The sequence below is a fragment of the Oryctolagus cuniculus genome, chromosome 20, assembly GCF_051225735.1.
Source record: "Oryctolagus cuniculus isolate XC-2025 breed Fujian yellow rabbit chromosome 20, ASM5122573v1, whole genome shotgun sequence".
Classification (NCBI taxonomy): Eukaryota; Metazoa; Chordata; class Mammalia; order Lagomorpha; family Leporidae; genus Oryctolagus; species Oryctolagus cuniculus.
The window spans coordinates 43927784-43941406 of record NC_142886.1 but is presented as its reverse complement, the minus strand read 5'-3'; the positions used below and the strand labels follow the sequence as shown (position 1 = coordinate 43941406).

The window sequence follows — 13623 nt, the reverse complement described above, 5'->3', positions numbered from 1 at the left end:
CCCTGCTCCGAGAGGACCGACGTCCTTCTAAGAGGAGATGAGGGCACAGACACGCACAGGGCATCCAGGGGAGGACATAGGAGGAGGCAGCCAGGAGCAGAGTCCCCCAGAAAATCTTGAGCTTGGCCTCCAACCTCCAGGCCAGGGGGCAGAGCCTCTCTGCGGTTGAAGCCGCCAGCTGGTGGCACCGTGAAGGGCAGTCCTGGCAAACGCGCACCCAGGCACAGGCCTGCCCCTCTGTGCCCTCTGAACCCTTGTTCTAGAAGGCGTGAGCGCCCCCTGGAGGGCTGAGAGGCGGCACCTGCTGATGTGCAGATGGGACAGCCAGGGACAGACACGCAGGGCACGGGTGGCTCTGAAGTCCAGATGAAAGCAGAGACTCCACTCTGGCCCCGTGTCCAGGGCCTGTCACTGAGCTGCCAGTGCGTCTCCCCCTCCTCTTTGCTCTCCTTCCGCCCTGTGCTGTTCCACTCTGAACTCTGCTGGAGTCCCCGCCACACCTGGGCCCCTCCCCCCACGCCCATCTGCAGCTGGGCCCTCTGCCTGGGAGTCCCCAGTACGCCTTGTTCCTCCAGATCTGTTCTGTGTTGTCTCTTTCTCAAAACCCAACCCCTGCAAGCCTCACCCTCTTTCTCTCTGTCCCTGAGCTGTGACACCATTCTGTGCATCCCAGGACCCAGCACTGGTGGAGTTAAGCAGCACACAGCCTGGGACGCCCTGCCCCTCTCTGGTGCGGAGCTCTGATGTGTGACACACACGTGTGAGCCCACCCTGGCCCCGCACACAGTAGCTGCTGTCTGACTGGCCTGTGGCCTCGGAGCAGTGCTGGACTTCGGCCTCTTGCAAGACACGCCAGCAGAGCCTCCCCCTGGCCTTGGACTGGCCAGGTAAACAGGGAGAAAAACATTTGCCAGTCCAGCCCAGCCATTGCACAAGAGAGAGACCCATGGGAGGGGGGAAGACCACACCGAAAGGCTGGATCTTAAGGAGCCGCCTGGCGCCTGTGGCACAAACACAGACAAGCTGGCCACAGCCACCTGCCCTGCCATCTGGCCCCCACTGCCACCAGCTGTGACATAGGGACAATGGTAGACTTTGCCGCTCTGTGGAGGGGTAAGGGCAGTCACCATCACCAAGTGCCCGACGTGGCTGGCATATGGTCAGTGCTCAGTGCTCTGGACATGGCCCCCATGTGACATTCTGAGTTTGTCACCTCTAGTGGGCACCGCCTGGAATCCAGTGCAGACCCTGGAATCAGAGCAGTGCAGTGCTGTGGCATGGAGGGTGAAGCCACCGTCTGTAGCACCAACAGCCGATACGGGCACCGGTTCGAGTCCCGGCTGCTCCATTTCTGACCCAGCTCCCTGCTAGTGCTCCTGGGAAAGCAGCAGCAGATGGCCCAAGTCCTTGGGCCCCTGCACCCACGTGGGAGACCTGGAAGAAGCTCCTGGATACTGGCTTCGGATCAGCCCAGCTTTGGCCTTTGCAGCCATTTGGAGAGTGAACCAGTGAATGGAAGACTCTGACTTTCAAATAAATGAATAAATCTTTTTTTTTTAAGAGCAGTGGGCACAGCCTCCAGGAAAGCATTAGAAGGACACGCAGGCTGGGGCAGGCAGGCGCTTCAGGGTCAGATTTGGGGGTGCTGCTCAGGGGGCAGTTGGAGATGGAGTGTGCAGCTTGCTCTTCCAAGAGTCTGGTGTCCTTCGTTTGGCCAACGAGGAAACATGCTGGCTTGGTTGAGGTTGGGAGGGAGCTCACCTGGACCCCGCACAGGGGAGCTGTGCGGAGATGCACTTGGTCAGGGCCTTGTCCATTCCCATTGTCTCCCCACAGGGCAGAGCACTGGGCCGTAGTGGGGCTGGCTGGTGGCCCTGAGGCCACATACCCTGCTCAAACCCCGGCTGCACTACGTGTGAGCTGTGTGACTAGGGAAGCCACAGCCTCTCCGAGCCCCACCTTCCCTGTGTGGAATCCCTGTGGAATGGGAGTAATAGAGGCACCCCTCCCCCAGGGCGGTTGGGAGGGGGGTAGATGTGGCTGTGCAGCTGAAACCCAGAGGCTGTGTGGAGCTTTGCCCATCACTGTTCCCAGAGCTGCTTCCGTAAAGACAGAGACCCCCAGTGTCTGCAAAATCCTTTATTGTTATCACCTATATAAAACCCCAAACGCGAGTCTCCGGCATCTGCAGCTGATGCGCGGCTGTGTGCAGAGGCCTCCATTCTCCCCTCGCCTGCCTGGCCCGCGGCGTTGTAACTGCAGCTGGGAGGGTGCAATCTTCCGCTGGCCCACTTCCGGTCTGAGGCGCCACTGTCGTGCTCCAGGGATGAGACCGCCGGGGAGCGCCCCGGGCTTCCTAGTGATTTCAGGGTCCGGGACCGAATCCTTGCCAGGATGCTCCGATGCCCAGAGAGGGAGGGAGGGATGTCCCCCGACGTCACACAGCAGGTTAGGGCCGGGACAGTGGTCCCTTTCCAGACACCCTGGGATGGTTCTTCCCAAGCACAATGAACTGGCAGGTGTTGCTGATGGGTGGGGACTAGGCTCCGACATGTGACTCCTGGGGGGTGCTCATTGCTAGAACACCTCTCCCCACCCTCCTTGGACCGAGCACCACCGGCCTGGGCTGCAGGCATCTCTGCCACGAGCGTGCTATGTGAGCATGGGCAAGGCAGGCGCTGTGTGTGTGTGGGCCCGGTGCTACCCTCCAGCGACAGAGAGTGAGGGGGATGGAGCGGTCTCCAAGTTCTCAAAGGTGCCGCTGTCTTGCGGTCGTGTGCGGAAGCCACCCTCGGGACGGGACGGGAATCTCATGGTTACGATTTGCGATGCCTCACCAGCCAACTACACGGGGGTCGATCGCCAGCTACCAGCAGTGGAGAGATGGGGGCCTGTGCATTCGGGGGAGCCGCCCCTCAGGGCTGCACCACTTTGCCAGCGAAGAGGATGTTGCTGTGGCCGTCCACAATGAGCAGGAGGAAGGGCCTGTTGAACATCAGGGTGGGCACGCCGATTCGGACCGACCTGAACAAGAAGATGGAGGCCGTGGCTGCAGCCGCTTTGGTTCCCGACTCGTCCACCTCCACCACGGCCTTGTGCACCATCTGCAGGGACACGGGCACCGCACATCACTGGGCCGCCGGGGCCGGGAGAGGCCAGGCAGAGGGCCGCTCCGGGCGTCACTGTCCGGGACCCACGTGCCTGAGAGCGCAGCAGGTGGGACGCGGAGTGACCGGGCAGCCGCCCCGCCCACCACATATCACACACACACACACACACACCCCACACACCATACACACACACACAGATACACACCACACACACACACACCATACACACAGATACACACCACACATACCACACACACACAGATACACACCACACACACACCATACACACAGATACACACCACACACACACACCATACACACACACACACCCTACACACATAGATACACACCACACACATACACCATACACACAGATACACACCACACACATACAGATACACACCACACACACACCACACATACACAGATACACACCACACACACACACCATACACACACACACACCATACACACACAGATACACACCCCACACCCCACACACACACAGATACACACCACACACACCACACACACACACCATACACAGATACACACACACCCTACACACACAGATGCACACCACACACACACAGATACACACCACACACACACATACCATAAACACACAAATACACATCATGCACATACACAGATACACACCACACACATACAGATACACACACACACCATACACACACACAGATACACACCACACACACACACCATACACACATACACAGATACACACCACACACACAGATACACAGCACACACACCACACACACACAAAGATACATACCACACACACAGATACACACCATACACACACAGATACACACCACACACCCAGATACATACCACACACACACCATACACACACACAGATACACACCACACACACAAAGATACACACCACACACAGATACACAGCACACACACAGATACACAGCACACACACAGATACACATATAGATATATACCACATACACAGATACACATCACATACCACACACACCATACACACACATACACAACACACACAGATATACACCACACACCACATAGATACACAATACACACAGATGCACACCACACATATACACAGATACATACCACAACACACCAAACAGATACACACTACACACACATATAGATATACAACACACATACAGATACATATCACATACCACACACATACACAACACACACACACAGGGAGGGAAGGTGGAAGGGAGATGGGATGAGAGCACAGAATTCGAGAAGAGAATGGGATTGACAGGAAGGGGTGTGGTGGGATGGGACAGGGTGGGGTGGGGTGGGGTACAATAGGACGGGGTGGGATGGGTTGAGGTGGGACGGGGTGGGGTGGGGTGGGACAGGGTGGGGTGAGGCGGGACTGGGTGGTGTGAGGTGGGACAGGACGGGGTGAGGTGGGGTACAATAGGACGGGATGCGATGGGTTGAGGTGGGATGGGGTGGGGTGAGGTGGGGGGGACAGGACGGGATGGGGTGGGGAGGGGTGGGTGAGATGGCGTGGGGTGGGGTGGGGTGGGGTAAGGTGGGACAGGATGGGGTGGGTGGGATGGGACAGGGTGGGGTGAGGTGGGATGGGGTGCGATGGGGTGGGGTGAGGTGGGGTGGGACAGGACTGGACGGGAAGGGGTGAGGTGGGGGGGACAGGACGGGATGGGCCGGGATGGGGTGGGGTGGGGTGGGGTGAGATGGGGTGGGGTGGGGCGGGGCGGGGTGGGGTGGGGGGAGCTGGGGTGGGGTGGGATGGGGTGGGGTGGGGCGGGGCGGGGTGGAGTGGGGGGAGCTGAGTTGGGGTGGGGCGGGGCGGGGTGGAGTGGGGGGAGCTGAGGTGGGGTGGGGTGGGGGGAGCTGGGGTGGGGTGGGGTGGGGGGAGCTGGGGTGGGTGGGGTGGGGGGGACAGGACGGAATGGGCCGGGATGGGGCGGGGTGGAGTGGGGGGAGCTGGGGTGGGGTGGGGTGGGATGAGATGGGTTGGGGTGGGGTGGGGCGGGGTGGAGTGGGGGGAGCTGGGGTGGGGTGGGGTGGGATGAGATGGGTTGGGGTGGGGTGGGGCGGGGTGGAGTGGGGGGAGCTGGGGTGGGGTGGGGTGGGATGAGATGGGTTGGGGTGGGGTGGGGCGGGGTGGAGTGGGGGGAGCTGAGGTGGGGTGGGGTGGGGGGAGCTGGGGTGGGGTGGGGTGGGGTGGGGGGAGCTGGGGTGAGGTGGGGTGGGGTGGGGCGGGGTGGGGTGGAGTGGGGGAGCTGGGGCGGGGTGGAGTGGGGGGAGCTGGGGTGGGATGGGCCGGGATGGGGTGGGGTGGGGTGGGGTGAGATGGGTTGGGGTGGGGCGGGGCGGGGTGGATTGGGGGGAGCTGGGGTGGGGTGGGATGGGATGGGGTGGGGTGGGGTGGGGTGAGATGGGTTGGGGTGGGGCGGGGCGGGGTGGGGTGGGGGGAGCTGGGGTGGGTGGGGTGGGGTGGGGGGATAACAGCCTGGAGCAACAGCTTCTGAACACAGACGCCCGGGAGCTCCTGGACCCACCTCGGACACCTGGATGTTGGAGTGGCTGGTGATGGCAGACAGGTTGGCGTGGGAGGTGAAGACGTCACTGATCCCCAGCCTGGGCAGGATTTTATCTAGCTGGTAGGAGCCCTTGATGGAGAACTTGGGAAGATAAAGGTCGAGCTGCCTGGCAAGGGACAAGGACCGCGCAGGGACGGCTCTGAGCACCGGCTCTCGAGCCCGTGTCCCGCGCCTGCCCTGGGCCTCACAAGGCGTATTATGGCCGGTGCCCTAGTCTTGCTTGGGGCTTGTGCTTCGGCCGTTGCGGGCAGTCACTGCCCACCCTGGTGCCATCCTGGGAAACCCAGCTGAGCTGGGCCAGGACTTCATGGGGTGCCTCCGGACCTGGCAGCAACTCACTGGCTGGGCAAGTCCCCCCTGCCTCCCCCCACCTCCCTGTACACCCCCACCCTGCTGTGAGGCTGCGGGGCAGGGCCAGGCGCCCCACACGGCCCCAGAGTGGCCGGAGCTGTACCTCTTGGTGAACATCTTCAGCCACTTCCTCAGTGTCTTCTCGCTCAGCCCCTCCTCCACCTGCCTCATCTTGCCTTCTTCAGGGAGAATGAAGAGAGCCGTGGCGTTGCCCTGGTAACGGAGCCCGAGCACCATGCAGGAGAGGTTTCGGTCCAGGAAGTAGAGATACTGGTCCTCACGATTCATCATGGGCACCCGCACGGAGGCCTCGGGGCGCACGTGGAAGTCATGCTCCCGGGTGTCCTCGGGGCTGAAGCTCATCTCCCATTTAGCTGCAGAGGGGCCGGGACTGTGTGTAAGAAGCAGAAACTCTCCCAGACGGAAAACACAGCCCCCTGGAGCAGCCTTGGCCGCACTGATCGCCGGCTGCCGCGCCCTTGGCCGCAGAGCCAGGTCCCTTCACGAGTTCCAGACAGGCCTGGGTTTCCCTGGGAGCACGCCCTGGCTTTCCTGTCTTCAGAGGCCTCCGATCCCTGATGTTTGCTTAATTAATTTATTTGTGAGGCACAGAGAGAGAGAGAGAGAGAGAGAGAGAGAGAGAGAGACCGACAGAGCGCCCATCCTCTAGTTCAGATGGCCGCAATAGTCCGGGCTGGGTTGAGGTGAAAGGTGGGAGCTCAGTCTGTCAGCCTAGGCTGAGACCACAGGTAGGGGGCAGGAGCTCACTCCCTGGGTTTGCATTAACAGAAAGCTTGGATCAGGAGCCAGAGCTGGGTGTTGAACCCAGGCAGTCTGAAGTGGCACAGGCGTCCCCTGCCACCTGATGTCACGGGGACAGCCCTGGATATGGGGACAGGGGAACTTGGAATCCAAGCTTGATATGCATGCCCTGCCTCCAAGTGCCCAGCCTCGAAGTGACCGTGCTGGGAGGTGGAGCCTTGGGAAGGGACCAAGTGGGGCCTTGGGAGGGGACCAGGGCTCTTCCCTGGGCGCTGTGCGTGCCCTCCTGCCTGGGAAGGATGCCATCCAGGACTCGGGGAATGGGCACTCCCCGGACACCGAAGGTACCTGCTCCTTGATCCTGAACTTCTCAGCCTCAGAACTGCAAGAAATAAATTCCTGCCTCCAACCCGCATGTGTGTGTGTTGGAGCAGACTGGGCCCCTAGGAAGGCAGGCGGCTTCCAGTGGGACTCCATCCCCTGCAGCCAAGGAGGGGCAGCTGTGAACAGAGTGGGGATCTTCACAGGAAATGCGGGGGTGCAGGGGGATACACGCCAGGCCAGCTCTCACTAAGAGGCAGACTCTCCAGACGGTGCACACAGGTGCAGTCTCCAGAGGTGCGGGTGCTTGTCCGGGCTAAGGGTCGAGCGTCTGTAACCCTGCCCTGAGTACCTGTGGCCTCGGTGGCGTCTTCCCCATGGTGACCACAAAGAACTCACGCTGTGGCATCAGAGTCCCCAGGGGCCCGCCAGCGTGGGGGGTGCAACACCCTGAGCTTCTTGACAACCAGTCCACCCCCAGCAGCTCCTCAGCCCTCCTTCCACTGCAGGCCCCAGGCAGGACTAATCCACCCCCGCCCACGGGAAGTTGGGAATTGCTATTGGAAGCAGCAGAAGAGAAAGTTCAGGTTTGAACTTCGAGTCTCACCTTTGAAGAAAATGTAATTCACCATGACCATGACCTGGGTGCCGTCCAGGTGCTTGAGCAGCTCCACCACCTTGCCCTTGGTTTGCTTGGCCACGTAGTCGTTGATCTGCTTCTTGGCTCCCACGAAGTCCTCGAAGTCGGTGGAGAAGGCGTCTGCCAGGTACAGTGTCCTTATGGCGCTCAGGAAGGCGTCCTGGATATCCAACTTGCGGTCGATGAACAGGGTGTTGCCAAGGCTCAGCTGCAGGTCTTCTCTGGGCTGGGTGAGCTCGTGCAGGAGCTGCTGGAAGCCGTGGTGGACCTCGTCCTCCGAGCGGGCCTGGAGGTCGAGGCCCAGGCCCTCCAGGATCTGCGTCTTGGTGTTGGACCGCGCCCCCAGGGCCAGCATGGCCAGGCTCAAGGAGATGCTCAGAGGGGAGAAGAAGACGTTCTGGCCCGGGGTGGTGGAAGCCAAGGCCCTGTAGAGGTCGAAGGCAAAGTCCCTCCTGCTGGGGGCCGCCGTGGCCTCCACGAGGGGCTCCTTCACTTTCTTCCGCATCTCCCGGGGGTGATGGCGGCGGGGGCTGGCACCCTGAGGGCTGAGGAGCAGCAGGCACACGAGGAAGAAGAGCTGCATTGTGGCTGCTCCTGTTCTGGGAGGAAGGGAAGGGGGGTGGTCTCAGAGAGAGGGTCTGGGCCCCGCGCAGCGTCTCCTGGCGGTGAGCTGGGAGGGAGACAGGAGACGGCCTGCTGGGCGCGAGTGACATCTCAGGATGTCACACCCAGCCCCAACAGGAAGGTCTGCTTGGTGGACTGGCGATTCTGTGAGGCTGGGGGTGAGGATTTGTGGAGGGCACAGGGCCTGGGGGACGTGGACGTCCAGCCTGGAAAAGGAAGGAAGTGGTAGAGGACCCTGCCCCTTGTCCGCATCCAGGGCCAGGCTGCCTTGTGGGCCTCTCAGAGGCTCTTTGGGAACTGTAAGCCGGGCCCCTTCTCAACACGGCCTCTGACCTTCCCTTTGGTGTCCTGTGCCTCTGCAAATTCAGAGCAGCTGCCCGCTGTGGGCTCTGAGCCCTGCTGTCCCGGTTCACACCGTGAGCTTCCCCTGTGCCGGGCAGGGCACCGGCACACAGACAACTGCCCCTTCTCTCCCGGTAGCTGAGCAGGCCACCCCCGCTCAGGAAGTTGCCTCTTACTGTGCGCATCCAGGCCCCTCCTCTTCCGTGTCATCAGCTGCTGTGTGGACATCCTGACCCTGAGACCGCAGGATGCATTTAAAGACAGAGCCTTGATAGAGGTGATCGAGCCAAAACAAGGCCACTAGGGAGGGACCAGACCAATGTCCTCATAATAGAAGGGGAGGTGAGGACGCAGATAGGTGCAGAGGTGAGGACACACAGGTGCAGAGGGGCTGTGGACACACAAGTGCAGAGGAGGTGAGGACACACAGGTGCAGAGGTGAGGACACAGACAGGTGCAGAGGTGAGGACACACAGGTGCAGAGGTGAGGACACACAGGTGCACGGGGCTGTGGACATGACAGGTGCAGAGCAGGACCACGGTGGGACACGGAGAAGGCAGCATCTATCCACCACGGAGGGGCCTGCAGAGACCCCCTGGCACCTCGGTCTCAGGCTTGGCCTCCAGCACTAGAGAGGAATTTCTGCTGCTCAGGCGGCGGCGGGGGGGGGGGGGGGGTTGTCTCTGGTGCCCCAGGACACAGCCCATCTTCTCTTTCCATCTTCCAGAGGAGGAGGCTCTCCGCGTGGCCCTGGGGGCCGTCAGGTGGCCTGTGTCAGCTTAGCTCTTTCTGCCTGCCTTCTGCCTTCAGCACCTCCTCCCTCCCTTCCTCCACCCTGGAGCCATCTCCTGTTCCTGCTTCCCTGTCTGGCTTCTGTTCTAAGTCCCTCGTCTACCCCACGGCTTTGCAGAGCCCACACTGCAAAGCCCACTACCCGGTGCCAATCTCAGCCCTACTGCGGCCTGGTCATGTGATGTGGGGCAGGTCAGTTACACTGGAGCCCCCACTCCCACCCGAAAGGCAGAAGTGATATCAGGACCGGCTCCCTGGGCACCTGTGGCCTTCAGCTGATCACCATAGATAAAAGCTGGCAGAAGTGCCAGTGCATGAGGAGCCAGTGGGGCCACGTCTGGCCAAGGCCTCGCCTGAGACCCCATTTCATCTGCTTTGCGTGGGGTGCACGCCTTCTACACGTACCCTCCTGTGCACCTGAAAGCAGCCCCGGCAGCCGATTGCCGAGCTGCGGATGGCCTGCCTGCTTCTAGGCGGTTGTCCCCGCTGCGTTCCATTCCTGGAGTGAGTCCCCTCCTGCTGGGTTCTCTCCCACTCTGGGCACCATCCTATCGGGCCCTGCAGGCCCAGGGCAAGCGGGGCCAGCCTGCCGGTCACCTGACCCCAACCACGCCCAAGGGGCCCCCAGCAGTGGCGTGGGAAATGGTTGCTGAGCCGGGGAGAGATGGGCAGACCAGGGCTGCAGGTCTGTCTGTCTGAGCCACGTTGAGTACTCCTGGCCTCCACGCTGCACGCTGAGCTTGGAGAAGGAGGCTGATGGAGGAGGCTGTGCCTGCAGAGCCACAGCCCCCCGGCACCAAGCCAGCAGCCTCTGCCATCGCCGTGCGGGAGGCCCAGGCCCATGGTGGCGGCGGCACCTCTGTCGGGCACCGCACAGTGTTGACATTTCTGCTCCTCCAGCCTCACGCCTTTCCCACGGAGGCAGCTCCATTTCACAGGCAGGAAGACTGAGGTGCACCACTGCAGGGGTCCACTGTGACCCTGACCCTTGAGGCCCCAGTGACCTGGCTCTCCCAGCCTCTCTGGCCCACTCTGCCCTGAGGCCCAATTCTCCCAGTGCCTCAACCCCACTCTCTGCAGTGAGCTGTTGCTATCATGGACGAGGCGGGGCGAATGAGTGAGTGAGTGAGCAGGTGAAGGAATGAATGGACCTTGGCTCCTCCTGTGAAATCCGCAGGTGGCGGACGCCTGCTGGACACTGAGTGCTGGCACCAGAGCCAGGCTGGGCACCCGCAGCTGAGCTCTGCGGGTGACCTTGAGCATGAGCAGAGCGTGTGCTGGGCTTCCTCTCTGCTGGTCTGAGCTGATTTCATGAGCTGCCCCAGCAAGCACACGAGTGCGCACCATGAGGCCACCCGACAGTCAATGCCAGACGTGGCCGGCACCTCCCGCACCCCGGCTCTCAGGCTGGGGTTCCCTGAGCTGGGACCCAGGGCCCTGGCCCAGGGTAGCCTCTGCTTTGATTGCCGCTTTAGCCCAAGGGGCCATCCAGAGCTGTTAACTTCCTTTCTCTGTTTGTTTACTTAACAAAGCGCCTAAGGGCTCCTGGAGCCACCCCACGACTGCCCCTGGGGGCAGCCCCCAGGCAGGGCCCTTATCTCGGGGAAGGAGTTATCTTTGGCCATTTCTCCTGGTAATTTTTCTGAGTCTCTAGGCCCAGAAAATAGCACGAGCCACCACTGACTGAGGGCTGTCTAGCAGACACCTTCCCGCTGCTTTATTTCAGGGCTCCCTGACCTTGGCCCAGGGGGCACAGGCAGCAAGATCCTTCCCTCTCCGGGGCCCTGCTGTACACTGGGGGGTGTCTGGCGATGTCCCTGGCCTCCAGCCCTTAGTACCTGTCCTACCTTGTCCAGCGGTGACAGGCCACCTGTCTCCAGACACTGCCGGCTGTGGTGGGGTGAGAGCCACACCATGCAGAGGCTCTGCCACATTGAGTGTGGAGCCCGAGGTCCTGGAGCGGGGGTGGGGGGACCCTCTCTGCTGCCTCAGAGCCCCGCTTGCCCCCTGACCCTGCAGGGGCCCTTCCAGCTGCTCTGACACTCCCCCAGGGCTCTTGAGCATTGTAAGCCCACCATGCTCCAGGCTGCCTGTGCCCCTCCCTGCACTCCTGTGCCTCCCACGGGCCCCCCGGGAGCAGGAGCTATACTTACTCTGCAGGCCCAGCGTGCACAAAAGGAGGTGGCGGTCTGTCGGACACAGCAGAGGGCAGAGGGCTGCCTGGAGACAGCCAGCCTTTGTACCTGACTGACCACGGTGGCTCTGTCTCCACCCCTCCTCTGGCCCCGCCTGGCCCCGCCTGGCCCCGCCTGGCCCGCCCTGTCCTGTCCCAGCAGGCTTCCTGTTGAAAGCAAAGCAGCAGGAGCCAGGGGCTGTTACCAGGCCCCTCTTACATGCTCCCAAGCCCCACACTGATCACCACTTGCCTGGAATGGAATGGCCACTCTGGGGTGGGGGTGGTTTACACGGGCCACTGGCTGCTGCCTTCCAGAAATGGGGAGGGGGCACCCTCAGGCCAGTCCTTCCCTTTCACTAGTCTCAATTCTTTTTCTGCAGATTGGGAGAGCGTGGCTTGAGCCTGGGCTGGGCTTACTGCATCACAGACCATGGCAATTGGAGGAGAGGGTCTCCGTGAGCCCCCCACCCCCACCCCCCACCCAGCTGAGACAAAGGGTCATCACAGAATCCAACCCCCTGAGTGCACTAGCGCCTGCGCCGAGGCTGCCAGGGCAGAAGGAAACATCCAGCGTCACACATGGTGTTAGTGGCAGAAAGAGGCTTGGTGCCCGGGGGCTGACTTCAAGGCCAGCGCTCTTGGCTGCACTGACCCTTCCTGCCTTGAAATGAGGGTCTCCAACTCTGTCCTGGCCTCTTCAGAAGACTCCCAAGCGGCTGGCACAGGGGCCTGGCTGAAGCCTCGCTCCATGACCCAAGGCCCCATGCTGGGCTTCCGCTCACCGCAGGGTGCTGCGTGTGGGCGCAGGCGCAGTGTGGAGCTGGCTGAGCAAAACACAGACCGGGTGCTTCCCGGGGGAGGCGTGTCCCTCCCAACGGCCGAGACCCCACCTTTCCCTTCTCCCTGACTTTGGAGCCCAAAGAGTTCTCTATGTTTCCCCAGCAGAGATAAGAGGGAGTGTTTAGTAACACTTTTTTATGTATTTATTTTGTATGTATCTCATACTTACAACATTAGAGACATAGTAACTCTTCCCACCGCACCCGCCCTCCCACCCACTCCCCCCTACCCCGCCTCCTCCCTCTCCTGTTTGGTCCAAGAAAGAAAAAGAAACAGAAAGAATGGAATTAAAAAACTAAGAGGATGTTCCTCAATGGTCTGGACATTCTTGGGGTCTTTAAAGACAGTGAAGTTTCTAAAAGGAAAGAAGGGGAGGAAGGAAGGGAAAAGAGGAAAGAAAAGGAAAAAAAGCGAAATCATCACCTTCGAGAAGCAGCAACAAAGAACAGCCCTCGTCTGGTGATGCTTTTTAAAGGACCACACACCAAACCCAGGGCTTCGGGCACGCTGTCTTTGCAGTCTTTATAACCATGCTGCAAGACAGCTGCTGATGGCTGGCCCGGTCCTGAGACAGGCACACATTCGCAGGGTCCCGAGACGGGCACACTTTTATAGGGTCCTGAGATGGCCACACTTTCGCAGACTCGGGCAATTGTTTTGCTTAGCGCCAACACAGTGCAGCAACAGACAGGTTGGGCCATCAGCTCACAGTCACACAGCAAGGAACGAGGGGAGGGGAGGCTGTTCCCCCACGGCCAGGGTTTGCCTTCTTTCCATCATACCCAGGGGGTGGAACTCAAGCTACAGACCTGTGTGGGGTTGCTAGGGGACTTGGATATTCCCGTCAATGCCTGGAATCTGGAACAGCAGGAGGGACTTTGCAGATGGCAGGAGGTGTAAAGTGGTTCCCTCTGAGTTGCAGGGGCCCTTGAAGCAAAGCGGGCAGGAGACTGGAGGTGGAGGAAGGCCACATAATGCATTTTCTCACGGTTGAGGAAGCTGCAAGGTCAAAATCAAGGTGGGTGCATACATACACACAAATACACACACATGTTCATACATACATGTTC

General features: G+C 60.8%; 1 protein-coding gene across 2 annotated transcripts; it reads right to left on the bottom strand.

Annotated features, from left to right (window-relative positions):
• Positions 1-2124: 2124 nt before the first annotated feature.
• On the bottom strand, positions 2125-11747 carry LOC100359259 (plasma serine protease inhibitor). Of its 2 annotated transcripts, none has more exons than XM_051839123.3 (5): positions 11691-11747; positions 7746-8377; positions 6159-6429; positions 5663-5810; positions 2125-3104 (listed from the first exon to the last, which is right to left on the bottom strand). In XM_051839123.3, the coding sequence occupies exons 2-5, from the start codon at positions 8359-8361 to the stop codon at positions 2916-2918; spliced, it is 1224 nt and encodes a 407-aa protein (XP_051695083.1). In that variant the 5' UTR covers positions 8362-8377; positions 11691-11747; the 3' UTR covers positions 2125-2915. The 2 variants fall into 2 exon arrangements, with proteins under 2 accessions (XP_051695083.1, XP_051695084.1); XM_051839124.3 differs by having other exon boundaries at positions 7746-8372.
• Between the last annotated feature and the right edge of the window lie 1876 nt (positions 11748-13623).

Bases quoted from the DNA above. Each gene is read 5' to 3' on its own strand.
- LOC100359259 (XM_051839123.3), bottom strand. From the start codon at position 8,361: ATGCAGCTCTTCTTCCTCGTGTGCCTGCTGCTCCTCAGCCCTCAGGGT. The intron at 5,811-6,158 runs GTACAGCTCCGG...GTCCCTTGCCAG, and splicing joins CTGAAGATGTTCACCAAGAG to GCAGCTCGACCTTTATCTTC. The intron at 3,105-5,662 runs GTGGGTCCAGGA...GTGTCCCTGCAG, and splicing joins CCAACATCCAGGTGTCCGAG to ATGGTGCACAAGGCCGTGGT.